We start from the raw sequence: 17,708 nt of genomic DNA, 5'->3' as shown, positions 1-17,708 counted from the left end.
TAAATCCAGAGAATGACAGATCTTTATGACAGAATCTGCCCTACGAAGGACCGCCGTGCCACCTTCCTGTTCAAGTGAGCATAGCACAACAAGGTGAGTTCAAAAATGTATTGTATGCTGCTGCATAAATGATGTAATATGCCAGGGAGATATGTATTCTGTAGCTAAGAAAGTAATACTAAGTGTATGTTGTGTAGTAAGTTGTTAGTAGCCCATGTGCCTCACCCTAATAATTTGGTCTATTTTCACCTCTTAATTTGGCCTACTGTTCTGACTTGGTGGTGCACATGTAGCCTATAACCTGTTTTAGAGAAATGTAATCATTGAATATTGTAAGAGCTTTCATTGTCTGCTTATATGCCTCCTTTATTTATCCTACGGTTCTGACTTGGTGTACAGGGAGAATACTGTAAGAATGGCCCATGTTCTGAATTCTGTCGCTGTACATTTCAAAAGTGCTAAACAAATAGTTATATTGACAACGTCCGTCCTAGCTCGCTCATTAATGTCTTAATCGAAATTACGGATTGCCTCTTATCCGCTTGTCGTCCCCTTATGACATAGTTTGTACATCTCAATTGTCATTAGAAAGCACATTTGTTTAAGCAAGTCAGCCATATCAGCTATGTTTTTTAAAAGGCAGTAAATGAGGCTGAATTAACTGTTTCGCTGCCAGACAAGGCTCTGCTGATAGCCAGGTGTAGCAGTGGTAAGGTGTTGGGACTGCTGTTGGGACAGCTTTATATAGGTCCTAACAGTTTGTGGGCACCGTTTGTCACCGTTATAGTGTAATTCATGTATTGTTTAGTGTTGTGTTGTGTAGTGTAGTGGCTTTTCTGACATGCATCCCACTTTTTATTTTTTCCCCCACCAAGATTTAAGCCACATTTTGTAGACCCATGGACAGATTATACTGTGCAAGAGAACCTGGAGGATAGGCTGTTGTCCAAATCTCAGTCTTAGCTCAGCTCGTGTATGAATCAAATCAAATCCAAGTTTATTTATCATGTGCGCCGAATACAACAGGTGTAGACCTTACAGTGAAATGCTTACTTACAGGCTCTAACCAATAGTGCAAAAAAAAGTATTAGGTGAACAATAGGTAAGTAAAGAAATAAAAACAACAGTAAAAAGACAGTGAAAAATAACAGCAGCGAGGCTATATACAGTAGTGAGGCTATAAAAGTAGCGAGGCTACATACAGACACCGGTTAGTCGGTCTGATTGAGGTAGTATGTACATGTAGATATGGTTAAAGTGACTATGCATATATGATAAACAGAGAGTAACAGCAGCGTAAAAGGGGGGTTGGGGGGGGCACACAATGCAGATAATCAAATGGCTACCCGGATTATCTGTTCAGGAGTCTTATGGCTTGGTGGTAAAAACTGTTGAGAAGCCTTTTTGTCTTAGACTTGGCACTCCGGTACCGCTTGCCATGTGGTAGTAGAGAGAACAGTCTATGAATCAGGCTACAGGTAAGTCCACTGTAGTCCTTGTACTAGATCTCTTTGCGCTCTTTCGGCAACTTCTAAAGCATAAAGAGATCTGGGACCTTATTCTTCTCCATTTCTCGCTAGTGTTAGTGGCAATTTTTTTAATAGATAATCAGAATAGCCTGTGCACTATTATAAACTGGGTGGTTCGACCTCTGAATGCTGATTGGCTGACAGCCGTGTTATATCAGATCGTATACCACGGGTATGAAACAATATTTATTTTTACTGTTCTAATTACATTGGCAACCAGTTTATAATAGCAATAAGGCACCTCAGGGGTTTGTGGTATATGGCTAATATACCACAGCTAAGGGCTGTATCCAAGCCCTCTGCGTTGTGTGTAACAACAGCCCTTAGCCGTGGTATATTGGCCATATACCACAACCCCTCGGGCCTTGTTGCTTAATTATGTAAATGTGCAACATTACTATTACTTTTTGTAAATGTATTATATGCACTTCAAAGAGAATATTAATTTAAACATATAGGCAAGGAACAACTGTAAACGTGATGGTGACATCATGAGAAGTCAACCACTCAGTTGATGTCATGCAAAACATACAGGAAGCTAGTAAAGTGATGTGTGTGTCCATTTTGAAACACTTGACGAGACCTGAAGAGAAGATGCCGTTATCTGAACCAAGGTACTTTATAGCTTTTTTAAACTAAATTATCATTTATAATATTGTCTAGATTATGCTCGTCCTATAAAATAAGTTGTTTATGATGCCTGTCCATCATACAGTAGACAGACACCACATTACAGGAAGTTAAGCTATTATACATTTGTGGTATAATACAGGAAGACATTCAGAGCCGCACACCATTGAAAAAAAAGAAATAATCAAAAACTGAGGCTTAAATGTAAAAAAAGAGATGGTTTATTGGGATATATTGAAGCCCAAAAGTTTAGTGTCCAGGATTTGTTTTTTTGGGCGCCAAGCCATTATCAGTGTGAATGGTGGTAAACTACAGGAAATGAAAGCGATTGAAGACAATACTAGCCTCTCTGCTATTTACTCACTTGTTATTAAAACAAGTTTAAACATGCTACAACAATCTGCTTTTGGCCTCTGGCTATATTAAGCAACTCCAACTCATTTTAAGACTAGGGAAGTACTAGAAAGTCGACAGATTGGAAGGCAGATGCCTTGATTCATTTCCTTTTGAAGATGAGCGAGTAACAAGTGTTAGGGGTAAATAGCAGAGAAGCTAAATTATTCTCTTCAATCGCTTTCATTTCCTGTTCTTTACCACAAAAGATGTATGACAACTTAACATTCATTTGCAGTGGCTAGCTAGTGAAAGTCTACACACCCTTGCACAGTCTTCACATTTTGCTGCCTTAAAATTGAATCTAAAAAGGGATTACATTAGATTTTTTACTACCAATCTATACAACCTACTGCATACTTTCAATGTGAAACAGAAATGATAGAAAATGTTCCAAATTAATAAAACATGAAGATGTATTGATTGCAGATGTCTTCACATGCCAGAGTTAATACTTGGTGGAAGCACCTTTGGCAGCCATTACAGTGGTAAATAGTTTTGAATAAGATTCTGCCAACCTTGCACAACTATTAGGGCAACATAATAGCCATAGTTCTTGTAAAAATGACTCATTAAGTAGGAATCATTGATGGACAGCAATATTCAAGCCTTGTCTCTGATTTTCAAGCAGATTTAAATCCAGACTGAGACTGGACCATTCAGAAACACTCAACACCTCTTGGAAAGCCATTCTGGTGTGTCTTTGGAATTAAAATGTGTAATTCTCCCGCCTAAAAATACACCTCTATCCCAGGGTTTTCAGAAGGTTACGGAAGGTTTTCCTCTAACTTTTTAAATTGGCTTTTCTCCTTTCATTTTGATCCTGACCTTGCCAGTGACAAGCATACCCATAACATGATGCTGGCACCACAATACTTGAAAATACAGAGGATCAACAACATTGCATTCACTCCACATTAGTGGCCTATATGAGAAAGCGAAAAGAAGAAAGCCTCTGTTAAAAAAAATACATATTATAATCGAGATTGGAATGATTTTAGTAGCCCATTTTAAATTGTTGAGCTAGGGTATGGCGACTACCATACCGTGCCATACCCTAAGTGAAACCCTCTGTATTTGCAAGTATTATGGTGGCAGCATCATGTTATGGGTAAGCTTGCCACCGGCAGGGACTGGGGACTTTATCAGCGACTAAACACCATGCTTCTACATCTGCATTGCTTGCTGTTTGGGGTTTTAGGCTGGGTTTCTGTATAGCACTTTGTGACATCGGCTGATGTAAAAAGGGCTTTATAAATACATTTGAATCAGGATAAAAAATGTATACGAAAGGAGCAGAGACCCACCTCAGTCTTTTGAAAACCTAACCCTGGGATACAGTTTTATTTTTCAGCGGGACAATTACATACATTACTGTCCATTAATGATTCCTAACCAAATTTACTGAGCTTGAGCAAATTTGACAAAAACAATGGATATATGTTGCCTTAAGAGTTGTAGAATCTTATTTAAGAAAATGCACAGCTGTAAGGGCTGCCAACAGAGCTTTCACCAAGTATCAAAGGAGAAGTTTTATTTTTTACATCCAAATCTCAATTTTTTTCATGTAAATGGCATGTTGTAGAATGGTCCAGACACCTTTTTTTGTGATTCCACATGTTTTTGAGAAACTTACCCAAACCTCACTTCTTCATCCTCGTTGTATAGTATGGGGGCCCTGAAAAAACATGAACAACGGCTCCAAAAATAACCAAATATGTCCTTTTATAAACGGCAAAGCTCTCAGTATAGTGATGCAGGTCTTTAGATGTTGTACACATGACATTGTGTTATCCCAAACTTTATCCGCAAAGTTATATTCCCTTTTGAGCAACTCAAGACGTTTTCCCTATCCAGCTGTTCCCTTTTCCGTGTAGTAACATGTAACTGCCGACATAAAGAAAACACCAACATAAAGCGTCTTAATAGAGCGTTGGGCCACCACCAGCCGCCACAATAGCTTCAATGCGCCTTGGCATAGATTCTACAAGTGGGTCTTTCTATAAATAATGGGGCCAATGTGTGACATTGGGATCAACATTTCAAAATTGGTTTAAAACAAAACTAAAAAGGATTTTAATGCAGTTCCACATGTGTAGCCTTCTAAGAATAAAAAGGAATATATGCAAATTGACCGATAACTCCAGCTATACAACAACATAGGCCTAGGACTATACATCCTTTAAGGAGGGTTCATACAGACACTGGCAAGTCACATTCAAGGACTTTCAGGGACTTTTGCAAGCGCTTAATTGTAATTTTCAATGTTATACAATTGTATAATGTCTATAATTTTACATAAGGCCTAATATAGAACCCCCCCTCCAAAAAAAAGCATGCAAAAAGTAAGCAAATAAATAAATAAATAAAAGTAGGCCGTTGCCACTTTAAGAATAAAGCATTTTTCAGGGCTTGCTAATGCATTGATATTGGAATTGTTTTTACATAACAATATGTGAGAATAATGTGGACATTGCCTAACTCAATAGATTGGATTCATGCATGGCACTTTTCTGTAGCCTATGTGGCCGACGCAGGCACACATAATAAAACCATGCATAGTGGTAGCATTCATCTCACCATTTGAATCTCATCATCGCTGTTTTTATAATGATAAAGTGACCAAAAAGCAGGTTCCTTTTTTAAAGGAAGGATTTGTATGGAAAGCCAACATTAGATGTAATAACCGCACATGGTTTTAACACAACAGAGTAGCGCAACACCATTCAATTAAAGTGGTGGGAAACAAACAAAAGTGGCCACATCTCTCACAAAACCTGATCAAAAATGAAATCACAGATAAGGGAGCAGGTAAACTTATAAAATGGCTACAATAATTACAATAACATTTCAACCACCAAACAGAGGAAATGTCTAATTTTCAAGGTAGGCTTATTCCAGTATTTCTGAGCTGCAAATTCAAGTTCAACTAGGCTACTTCAAGCCCCTTGTATTGTTTAAAATTGCAGGTCTAACATGGAAAACAAAATGCATTTGTTCTGTTATTTCATTAACAGATAATATTGTGAATAAGCCCAATAGGCTATGTAATTTGTTGTCATTATATCCAGAATAATTAATATAAATAGTGTTGAGTGTTGATCAATAGTCTATTCTACACAATTGTGCAAAGTAGACTCGGAGCACAGTAGACTTGGTATCAAATCCGAGGCACAAAAACATACGAAAACATGAACTCATTACCTTGATGCTTTCTTTGTTAAATCTAATGAGGCACTGCTGTAAATCAAACAGACAATAATAAATGATAACCATAAATTCGCTAGGGGTATTTGATTCTTACAGGGCCAGCATCCCGGAGTCGCCTCTTCGCTGTTGACTTTGAGACTGGTGTTTTGCGGGTACTATTTAATGAAGTTGCCAGTTGAGGACTTGTGAGGCATTTGTTTCTCAAACTAGACACTCTAATGTACTTGTCCTCTTGCTCAGTTGTGCACCAGGGCCTCCCACTCCTCTTTCTATTCTGGTTAGAGCCAGTTTGCGCTGTTCTATGAAGAGAGTAGTATATACAGTTGAAGTCGGAAGTTTACATACACCTTAGCCAAATACATTTAAACTCAGTTTTTCACAATTCCTGACATTTAATCCTAGTAAAAATTTCCTGTCTTAGGTCAGTTAGGATCACCACTTTATTTTAAGAATGTGAAATGTCAGAATAATAGTAGACAGAATGATTTATTTCAGCTTTTATTTATTTCATCACATTCACAGTGGGTCAGAAATGTACATACACTCAACTTGGGTTAAACGTTTTGGGTAGCCTTCCACAAGCTTCCCACAATAAGTTGGGTGAATTTTGGCCTATTCCTCCTGACAGAGCTGGCGTAACTGAGTCAGGTATGTAGGCCTTCTTGCTCGCACACACTTTTTCAAGTTCTAACCACAAATCTTCTATAGGATTGAGGTCAGGGCTTTGTGATGGCCACTCCAATACCTTGACTTTGTTGTCCTTAAGCCATTTTGCCACAACTTTGGAAGTATGCTTGGGGTCATTGTCCATTTGGAAGACCCATTTGCGACCAAGCTTTAACTTCCTGACTGATGTCTTGAGATGTTGCTTCAATATATCCACATAATAGTCCCTCCTGCAGCAAAGCACCCCCACAACATGATGCTGCCACCCCCGTGCTTCACGGTTGGGACGGTGTTCTTCGGCTTGCAAGCCTCTCCCTTTTTCCTCCAAACATAACGATGGTCATTTTGGCCAAACAGTTCTATTTTTGTTTCATCAGACCAGAGGACATTTCTCCAAAAAGTACGATCTTTGTCCCCATGGGCAGTTGCAAACTGTAGTCTGGCTTTTTTATGGCGGTTTTGGAGCAGTGGCTTCTTCCTTGCTGAGCGGCCTTTCAGGTTATGTTGATATAGGACTCGTTTTACTGTGGATATAGATACATTTGTACCTGTTTCCTCCAGCATCTTCACAAGGTCCTTTGCTGTTGTTCTGGGATTGATTTGCACTTTTCGCACCAAAGTACGTTCATCTCAAGGAGACAGAACGCGTCTCCTTCCTGAGCGGTATGACGGCTGCGTGGTCCCATGGTGTTTATACTTGCGTACTATTGCTTGTACAGATGAACGTGGTACCTTCAGGTGTTTGGAAATTGCTCCCAAGGATGAACCAGACTTGTGGAGGTTTACAATTTTTTTCTGAGGTCTTGGCTGATTTCTTTTGATTTTCCCATGATGTCAAGGAAAGAGACACTGAGTTTGAAGGTAGGCCTACATCCACAGGTACGCCTCCAATTGACTCAAATTATGTCAATTAGCCTATCAGAAGCTTCTAAAGCCATGACATTTTCTGGAATTTTCCAAGCTGTTTAAAGGCACAGTCAACTTACTGTATGTAAACGTCTGACCCACTGGAATTGTGATACAGTGAATTATAAGTGAAATAATCTGTAAATAATTGTTGGAAAAATGACTTGTGTCATGCACAAAGTAGATGCCAAAACTATAGTTTGTTAACAAGAAATTTGTGGAGTGGTTGAAAAACGAGTTTTAATTACTCCAACCCAAGTGTATGTAAACTTCCGACTTCAACTGTACATACTATTACTATTATTATTATTACCTAAAAAGTGTGAGGCTCAAAACAGGTGGGGCTCTGCCCTACCTGACGGATCGCCACTGGACAACTTGCACTTCCATAAATGCAAGGACAGAAAAGTAATGTTTTATGTCACATGATCTGGGACAAATCTGTCAAGACACCAACCATGAGGAATTGTATTGAATATTGTCAGCAACGTCGTAAAGATGGGACCAAGGCGCAGCGGGAATGTGAATACTTATCTTCTTTTTGTGAAGAAGACCAAAATAAACACTTGAATCAAAACAACGACGAGAAACAGTCCTGTGAGACATACAGCTACACATGGAAGAACTACCCACAAAAACCCATGAAAAAACACCCCTACTAAATAGGACCTTCAATTAGAGGCAACGAGGAACAGCTGCCTTCAATTGAAGGTCAAACCAATAAACTAAGTATAGAAATAGATAAACTGGACATAGAAATAGACTAACATAGAACATTGCCCAACAAACCCCGAAACACATTAAACAAACACCCCCTGCCACATCCTGACCAAACTACAATAACAAATAAACTCTTTACTGGTCAGGACGTGACAAATATAGCTATGATCCCCCTTATATCTTAATGTAAATATATATATATATCTTAATGTAAATATATATATATATATATATATATATATATATATATATATATATATAATACATTTTAGAATCTTTTGTGTTTCTGTCACCTACAGACCTGACCTTAAGACTATATATAGCGACTATGTCACATTGGGTAAGTGAAAATGGAACAACATGTCAAAAATATCATATAGATTTGATAACGGTTCATTATTTGGTATAACACTCATTTACCTTCTCATTTTCTTCTTTATGGATGCAGCTCGGAACATCCCTCGAGGGTAAGGGTCTGGTGAAAGGAATCCCAACTACACTACAATGTCGCCACACAACAAATGTGTTTTTGTATGGCGACAACTTAATGTATTTGCCTGAATGTCCTTCCAGGTCTCACCAAGACTTGGAGAAGCTAATCAGAGGAGAGGAAATCCCTTACATGCTGCCAGGAGGAACATTTGTCAGACACCAATTCCAAAACACCTGTGTTCTGAGCAGTCTATTGGCCGGAATACATATAACAGCAACAAGATTTAGCAAAGTCAAAGATTATTTTATGACAGACAACACAGTCGGTGCAGTCATAACTTTTCTCGATAACAAAATGTATAATGAGGCGATGGGTCTTTGGCTTATTAATTTAGATTTGCGTAGTGTTGGAAGAAAAAAATACTTTTCCCAAAACAAATATCTAGATTGTAGAGGCTATGTCGAAGACTTCCTAGCAAATTTTGATGACCTGACAACTGTCAAATGTGAAGACGACAACAACGATTACGATATGAGCCCCTCAGCTAGCGTTTACAATGGAACACTGAGGTAATAAGTCATCATTGACTACCTTTTCTATTTCATTGTTATAAACAAGCAGGTTATATTTAATTATTACTTCTCTACTTTATCGGATTACATTTATTTTACAATTCTAAGAAATCATTATACTTTATAGGTGTGTGCAAATACCATATGAAATATAAACATGAAAGACACATTTTGTTAAGATGACAATGGCATTTTGATTTTTTAAACTGTTATTTGATTTTCTCTGTCCATCCTGTCGTGTTTCTCTTTCTGTGTATTTTGAAAGCAATTTTAAGATATATGGTCACGTTTACATCCTGGACACCGTAATTGACCCTAAACTCATCCTGGTGAAAATGCGTGGCCGAATGGGAAACGGATGTATTCCTCCTTATGTCATCACGGATGACTTTTCAAGGTACTGTTAGGTTGAACTGCATAATGCTTCCAAGGTTTAACTTGTAGGCTATGTTTGGTGTCACTACCAGTATGGTGCATATCGAATGCAGAAAATTAGGAGATTGAAGGCTGTGATCCAATACTGAGGTTAAATATTTGGAAGTGGATATTTGACCGGTTTAGGAATGAGAGTTAGGTTAAGGTTAGTTTCAGTGAGGTTAGGGAAATGCATAAAAGTTAACATTGGGCATAACACAATGCCAACCCCAATACAGCTTCTGTTTTTGTCTTATGTCCATTCTGATTGCATTTCTACTCCTAACAGGAAGTACGAGCTTCAGTTCCTTTTGCTGGGTTTGATCACAGCAGAGATCAAACACATGGTGCTGTGTGTTAAACAAGAAGGAGGGCGATGGATGCTGTATGATAACTCGGGAACGCCCCAATTCCAGGACTTCAACATGGAGATAGAAATGAAGAAATACGTTCCTTACCTCGCTGCCTACGTGAATTTGAACAGTGCATATCCAGAGGAACAAGTGCAAGAATCAGAGCAAGGTAAGGTATAACCAAGAACTGAAAACAGTTCTATGTTGTCACTGGAATCTTCAGTAATGAAGTCATCCTATATTGTCTTAAGTAATTAAATTCCCAACTGCAATTATGATTTGGCAAATGCCCCTAAACAATAATATGCTACTCCATTCTTTTACAGTAAATGACCTCCTCCTGCCAGTGGTTGTAACAGTCAACAACTACCGATCAACATCCCTGTCCCCATTCAGACAGCCGGTGGAAGAAACAACCATCTACACACGCCCAACCTGTCAGCAGCAATGAGAGAAGGATGCTTCCCTTCAAGGTCTGTTCCTAACCATAGTGTGACTGCAGTTTTTTTTCTTGCCACTGTCATCATAGGCTTGTTTTAAGGGGGATTTGGCATTAGACTGAAATATTTTATAAAAATGTGTTTAAACACATGGGTCGGTGACAGTAAGAGCCATCGCAAAAAACGAGTGTTAGGAGAGAACAAATTGATAAGACCTTGTCAAGCACAAGTGGTATACTAGCTGAGATTCAGCATCACGGACAGCAATAGATTAAATCATCACGACATTTGACATTCAAAACCATTTTTATCACTCTTCATTTTTATATCACTCTTAGGCTTTCATTACGTTGTAGACTAGGCTGCAGGGATGGTAACAACACAGCTAACTTACACACAAACATGTAGCCCGTACGAGATGTAAACATACCACTTTCCCGCCACAGCTGAATCAACTGTTAGTGTGTGGTAGGGATCAGAGACCCTTTCCTTTGTGCAACTTGACTGCATTCCTAACAATTTTTTATTTTTTTTATGAAATAATTTTTCATGTAGTCTACTACTACTTATGAGTGAAACATTATGGAAGACCGACCCCTGATTTAACAAGATATGTGTTGTCATAAATGACTTGTAAATGTCTGTTTTATCTTTCTGTCTCTCCCCTGTGGAAGTGGAAAACGCAGAGGAATGCGGCTGAGGGCACCCTGGCCTGAATACACCCAGATATTCATTGCCTGAGCCCACCTGGTTGTGCTGCTGATCCCAGTCCTATGGAACCCCTGCTGACCAAGCCCACCTGGTTGTGCTGCCTCCACTGGACCGACCTGCCGCCTTAAGCCGCTACACCCACCCGTGTCTTTATTCAAAGCTATCTGACCACAGGGTCTTGAAGTATTGGACATCTCTATCCGGTACAGCCAGAAGAGGACTGGCCACCCCTCTCAGCCTGGTTCCTCTCTAGGTTTCTTCCTATTAGGGAGTTTTTCCTAGCCACTGTGCTCTTGCTTATGCTTTGCTGTTTGGGGTCTGGGCCGGGTTACGGAAAAGTACCTGACAATTGCAGATGTAAAAACGGCTTTCTAAATAAATTGGATTGATTCATCAACAACAGGGATACTTTCTCCTTGATTTTACACAAGAGGCACATCCAGGTTCACTAAGTACATAAGTATTAGATCTGTAAGACATCTGATCGCAACTTAATATAATTCCAGACCTAACCTAAACATTGCATCTATCAAAATTCCAAAATAACTTTCATTAACATTATCAGACTTGTATAATGACTAAAAAGTCATAGACCATTGGGATAAATTACATTGGAGAAATATTCACTAAATAGGGGACAGATTTACAGACAAACAGTTTGTCATCACACAGGACAGTCCTATACAAGGGAAAAAGTAAAGCTACCAGTTATTTACTGGTAGTGAACATAAGAAAGCTCTGTAAATGTCTTGAATTGATTATTTTCATAGTATTTAATTCACTTATGGTCAGCAGTGGCCACAGTTAAAACCTTGTGTTTGATATATATATAAATGTGTCTTTATGCTTCTTAGCCTATGCAATTCAGCATACAGCTTTTATAATGTTAGTGTTCAGAAAGTTATTTGCTATAACATTTAACCAGTAGAAGCAGTAATCACACCTGAGACAGTGGAGAACACTTTGTATCATAGTAAGTCAACTGACTGGTCTCTGTGACAAATGACAACGAACTAACAAGCATCACTACCATGGCACAGTTTTGCATGTTGTGTACATGGCTCTGTAGCACAAAGTGGAGCACCTCAAACAAGTACATTTATGAATGTGATCAGTCCATTACATTTTAGTCGTTTAGCAGACGCTCTTATCCATATCGACTTACAGGAGTAATTAGGGTTAAGTGTCTTGCTCAAGGGCACATCGACACATTTTTCATCTTGTCGGCTCAGGGATTCGAACCAGCGACCTTTCAGTTACAGGCCCAACACTCTTAACCACTAGGCAACCTGTCTGACTGACAGTCCAGGTTTCAGAACGAGCTGATGCCCATTGTCTTTCGTATTTGTTCGAATGAGAGCCAAAACGTCATGGACCAGGGAGCCTGCAGTACCAAAGAGACAACAAGGGCAGTATGAATGTATTGTACATTGTCACGGTCAAAGGTTAAAAACATAATATGAGACAGAGTAAATGTACCATTCTCATCCAAGTAGGGAGAAAGCCTTTGTACAGGGATATGAACCCTTCCCCCTTGACAGATTGGATCAGGCAGTCAATGGAAGACTTATACAATATGCCCCTGTGGAAAAATGTATGTAGCCTATTAGGTACTTTTGTTTATTGGTCTGTCAGCATTATAAAACCTGTAATGTTAAGGCTTTATCTGTTGCATTTTGGATGTTCACTTGTTGCTAGAATAAGCTGTAAATGACATCCTAAGCAGTATCACTATCAAGGAATGATTACTGTTCTCTGATTGGCTGACTAACCTGCCATTTGGACCTCTGGGCTGGTTCATTATTCTGGTTTTGATGACATCTGCTGGTGTTCCCATGGTAGCAGCAACCAGACCAGAACATGTGCTGGATGGAGAAAAAGGATTTCAGAACTTGAATTTGAAAGTATATTCTCTGAAGTAGTTAGATATACATTTTGAGTTATCATTAAATCTCTGTGTTATACTTTACCTTGCTAACCCATGGCAAAGGCTGGTGTCTTGTAGCGAGGTATTTCTCAGTAGAAAGTGCTTGACAGTATCATATGTTGTGAGATCTAATTAAATTTGAGAGTAATTAAATCCCTATACACATTACAGACAGTACATTTTCACTTGTGCCTGTATTCATTCAACTATACCTCCTAGATTGACCAGAGCAGCCCTCTGTACGTTGGGGACCCACCCTGCCCACAGCGCCCGGATCCCCCCCTCAGAGACAATCTTCAGGAAAGCATGGTACACTCCATGAACCCTGTCTCAAAAGAGGCCAGATGAGTCCACTTTTTGGGGGGGAGGGACATTTCTCTCTCACACGATACTGTATCTAATGGGTGATTATTAGCTTATAACTAAATTACATACGAGTTAAAATAGGAAGTACAAACCGAGATGCAGTTTAGGTTGAAGGATGGCTAAAGGCTGAAAACTAGTTAAACACACTCTCTCACCGGGGTGGCTTGCCCTCCAGCCTCCGTCTCCCCTCCATCTGCATCTGCACCTTGACCAGGTCGGTGGGGCTGGCCATGAACTGACCCACAGCCCCAGCCAACATGCCCCCGATCGCTGCTTTCCTGTTGGGGAAAAGAGAGATCACAGTGGCCTAGCTGGGTGGACACTGGCAGAGAGGCCCAAATAAAATTATATTTGTCACATGCTTCGTAAACCACAGGTGTACATAGTTCTACAGGTCCTATATACATAGTGACGAGGAATAACTACACAGTGAATAACAATAATGAATAAAAGTAACATGGCTATGTACAGGGATAACCAGTACCGAGTCAATGTGCAGGGGTACCAGGTGATTGAGGTAGCTAAGTACATATAGGTAGGGGGTCTGAGCCTAGTTCAGTCTGCTCCTGATAAATGCAGGGGCTTGGGACTACCATGAATTCATGCACTAAGCAAAGCATGGAGACATCCAGAGCAATAGACATCCAGTCTTTGTTCTGTTGAGAACTGGGGAAATGCAATGCTTTACATTAACTGTGGTTATAGTTTAGTATTGAGGAGTAGAGGTCAGCTCCACCACTGTGCTTTTCTCTCACCAGAGGGGGAAGCGATCATCTTCAGACCTGCCAAGGACATCTCGGAGCTGCTCATAGGCCACCATCCGCACTCCTGAGTACACTAGCAAAAGTACAGCAGGGGTTTATGCAGGGAAGATGTGGGTAACTAGCCCTTATCAACAAACCACCATGTGTGTAAGTAGTGAGATCAGTCTGGTGTAGGCTACCTATATGTCTGGTGTAGGCTACCTATATGTCTGTACACAGCTGGTGTGGCCCCCTGCCACAGTTTAAGGGGACCCTCCTCACGTACAATCCCCAGGGCAGTGCCCAGCATCCCTCTGTAGGCCGTCTGAGAGCCATGCTGTCTGAGGGCCGCTTCACCCTGGATCTGAAGCCTGGTCTTGGTCAGGTCCAGGGGGAATGTCACTGGAACCGATATTGAGACAACTTTGAGTTGATCACAGTGACACTGTTCTGTGTAATGTAAAACATTCAGCAAAATATATTGCAATCTACTGCAGAGATAGCCTAAAGAGCTCTTTCATACTATCCAGGTCTATGCCCAAACAGTTCGAGCTTCTACTTTTAAAGATCCATCTCTCCAGAAATAAGTCCCTCACTGTTGCCGCTTGTTATTGACCCCCCTTAGCCCCCAGCTGCGCCCTGGACACCATATGTGAATTAATCGCCCCCCATCTATCGTCAGAGTTTGTACTGCAAGGTGACCTAAATTATGATATGCTTAACACACCAGTCATCCTACAATCTAAGCTAGATGCCCTCAATCTCACACAAATTATCAAGGAACCTACCAGGTACAACCCCAAATCCGTAAACATGGGCACCCTCATAGATATCATCCTGACCAACTTGCCCTCTAAATACACCTCTGCTGTTTTCAACCAGGATCTCAGCGATCACTGCCTCATTTCCTGCGTCCGTTATGTCCGCGGTTAAATGACAACCCCTCATCACTGTCAAACGCTCCCTAAAACACTTTTGCGAGCAGGCCTTTCTAATCGACCTGGCCTGGGTATCCTGGAAGGATATTGACCTCATCCCGTCAGTAGAGGATGCCTGGTTGTTCTTTAAAAGTGCTTTCCTCACCATCTTAAATAAGCATGGCCCTTTCAAAAAATGTAGAACTAAGAACAGATAAAGCCCTTGATTCACTCCAGACTTGACTGCCCTTGACCAGCACAAAAACACCCTGTGGCGTACTGCACTAGCTTCGAATAGTCCCCGCGATATGCAACTTTTCAGGGAAGTCAGGAACCAATACACACAGTCAGTTAGGAAAGCAAAGGCTAGCTTTTTCAAAAGAAATTTGCATCCTGCAGCACTAATTCCAAAAAGTTTTGGGACACTGTAAAGTCCATGGAGAATAAGAGTACCTCCTCCCAGCTGCCCACTGCACTGAGACTAGGAAACACTGTCACCACTGATAAATCCACGATAATTGAGAACTTCAATAAACATTTCTCTACGGCTGGCCATGCTTTCCTCCTGGCCACCCCAACCCCGGGCAACAGCTCTGCACCCCCCCACAGCATCTGGATCCCTACAAATCATCTGGGCTAGACAATCTGGATCCTCTCTTCCTAAAATTATCTGCCGCCATTGTTGCAACCCCTATTACTAGTCTGTTCAACCTCTCTTTCGTATCGTCTGAGATTCCTAAAGATTAGAAAGCTGCTGCGGTTATCCCCCTCTTCAAAAGGGGGTGACACTCTAGACCCAAACTGTTACAGGCCTATATCCATCCTGCCCTGCTTTTCTAAAGTCTTCGAAAGCCAAGTGACCAAACAGATCACCGACCATTTCGAATCCCACCGTACCTTCTCTGCTATGCAATCTGGTTTCTGAGCTTGTCACGGGTGCACCTTAGCCACGCTCAAGGTCCTAAACGATATCATAACCGCCATCAATAAAAGACAGTACTGTGCAGCCGTCTTCATCGACCTGGCCAAGGCTTTCGACTCTGTCAATCACCACATTCTTATCGGGAAACTCAACAGTCTTGGTTTCTCAAATGACTGCCTCATCTGGTTCACAAACTACTTTTCAGATAGAGTTCAGTGTGTCAAATCGGAGGGCCTGTTGTCCGGACCTCTGCCAGTCTCTATGGGGGTGCCACAGGGTTCAATTCTCGGGCTGACTCTTTCTCTGTATATATCAATGATGTCGCTCTTGCTGCGGGTGATTCTTTGATCCACCTCTATGCAGATGACACCATTCTGTATACATCTGGCCCTTCTTTGGACACTGTGTTAACAAACCTCCAAACGAGCTTCAACACCATACAACACTCCTTCCGTGGCCTCCAACTGCTCTTAAATGCAAGTAAAACAAAATTCATGCTCTTCAACCGATCGCTGCCAACACCCCCGACTAGCATCACTACTCTGGACAGTTCTGACTTAGAATATGTGGACAACTACAAATACCTAGGTGTCTGGCTAGACTGTAAACTCTCCTTCCAGACTCACATTAAGCATCTCCAATCCAAATTTAAATCTAGAATCGGCTTCCTATTTCGCAACAAAGCCTCCTTCACTCATGCTGCCAAACATACCCTTGTAAAATTGACTATCCTACCGATCCTTGACTTCGGCGATGTGATTTACAAAATAGCCTCCAACACTTTACTCAGAAAATTGGATGCAGTCTATCACAGTGCCATCCGTTTTGTCACCAAAGCCCCATATACTACCACCACTGCGACCTGTATGCTCTCGTTGGCTGGTCCTCGCACAATATTCGTTGCCAAACCCACTGGCTCCAGGTCATCTATAAGTATTTGTTGGTAAAGCTCCGCCTTATCTCAGCTCACTGGTCCCCATAGCAACATCCACCCGTAGCACACGCTCCAGCAGGTATATTTCACTGGTCATCCCCAAAGCCAACACCTCCTTTGGCTGCCTTTACTTCCAGGTCTCTGCTGCCAATGACTGGAACGAATTGCAAAAATCACTGAAGTTGGACTTATATCTCCCTCACTAACTTTAAGCGTCATCTGTCAGAGCAGCTTACCGATCGCTGCAGCTGTACACAGCCCATCTGTAAATAGCCCATCCAACCAACCACCTACCTCATCCCCATATTTGTTTTTGTTTTTCTGCTCTTTTGCACACCAGTATTTCTACTTGCACATCCTCATCTGCACATATATCACCCCAGTGTAAATTGCTAAATTGTAATTACTTAAATAAAGGTGAAATTAAAAACTAAAAAATATGGTAAATAAATTGTAGAATTGACATTGAATTAATTCGACAATGACCAGTACCCTAAAAGAAGCTGGAAAAAATATTGGATAGCACGTATAGGCCTACCCATTTCAGCAACAGTAGCTGCACATGCTGACAAGATGAACTTTGAAACCCGAGGCCACTGGGGGACCCCTGACTTCTCTTCTCCCATTTTGAAATCCTTATGCAAGTCAGCCTAGCAGTTCGCGATTACTTTGCTACTCCGTTTGAAAGTAGCTCCCTAGACATTATAAAAAAAAGACATGCAATGATCATTAGAGTTATTCTTATTTATACCGAACGCTGTGCATCGTTTAAACAACGACACGTGCAAAGATGACATGATGCTCGATTAAATGTATACTTTGCTCTTCTTCGGGACAACGACCTTTAACCAGAGAACAGGAAATGTAGTTCATGCGAAGATAATTTATCGCACAGCCTACTGCATTGGGGCTCTGTCAAACT

The 17,708-nt window shown here is 40.8% G+C and overlaps 2 protein-coding genes across 3 annotated transcripts; one reads left to right on the top strand and one right to left on the bottom strand.

Annotated features, from left to right (window-relative positions):
- Window positions 1–2,058: 2,058 nt before the first annotated feature.
- On the top strand, window positions 2,059–11,377 carry LOC106607854 (uncharacterized). 2 transcript variants are annotated; one of them, XM_045720884.2, is made up of 8 exons: window positions 2,059–2,143; window positions 8,354–8,394; window positions 8,503–8,521; window positions 8,628–9,056; window positions 9,325–9,456; window positions 9,763–9,995; window positions 10,153–10,299; window positions 10,941–11,377. In XM_045720884.2, the coding sequence occupies exons 1-7, from the start codon at window positions 2,079–2,081 to the stop codon at window positions 10,275–10,277; spliced, it is 1,044 nt and encodes a 347-aa protein (XP_045576840.2). In that variant the 5' UTR covers window positions 2,059–2,078; the 3' UTR covers window positions 10,278–10,299; window positions 10,941–11,377. The 2 variants fall into 2 exon arrangements, with proteins under 2 accessions (XP_045576840.2, XP_014060762.3); XM_014205287.3 differs by having other exon boundaries at window positions 10,153–11,377.
- Window positions 11,378–11,731: 354 nt separating this feature from the next.
- slc25a27 (solute carrier family 25 member 27) lies at window positions 11,732–17,622 on the bottom strand. The gene is made up of 9 exons (XM_014205289.3): window positions 17,325–17,622; window positions 14,236–14,415; window positions 14,026–14,107; window positions 13,426–13,548; window positions 13,117–13,229; window positions 12,948–13,032; window positions 12,750–12,842; window positions 12,457–12,559; window positions 11,732–12,361 (listed from the first exon to the last, which is right to left on the bottom strand). The coding sequence occupies exons 1-9, from the start codon at window positions 17,410–17,412 to the stop codon at window positions 12,290–12,292; spliced, it is 939 nt and encodes a 312-aa protein (XP_014060764.1). The 5' UTR covers window positions 17,413–17,622; the 3' UTR covers window positions 11,732–12,289.
- Between the last annotated feature and the right edge of the window lie 86 nt (window positions 17,623–17,708).

Source organism: Salmo salar, chromosome 06 (assembly GCF_965601325.2).
Source record: "Salmo salar chromosome 06, fSalSal1, whole genome shotgun sequence".
Taxonomy (NCBI): Eukaryota; Metazoa; Chordata; class Actinopteri; order Salmoniformes; family Salmonidae; genus Salmo; species Salmo salar.
Note: the sequence above shows the minus strand (reverse complement) of the source record. Positions and strands in the feature narration are given on the sequence as shown.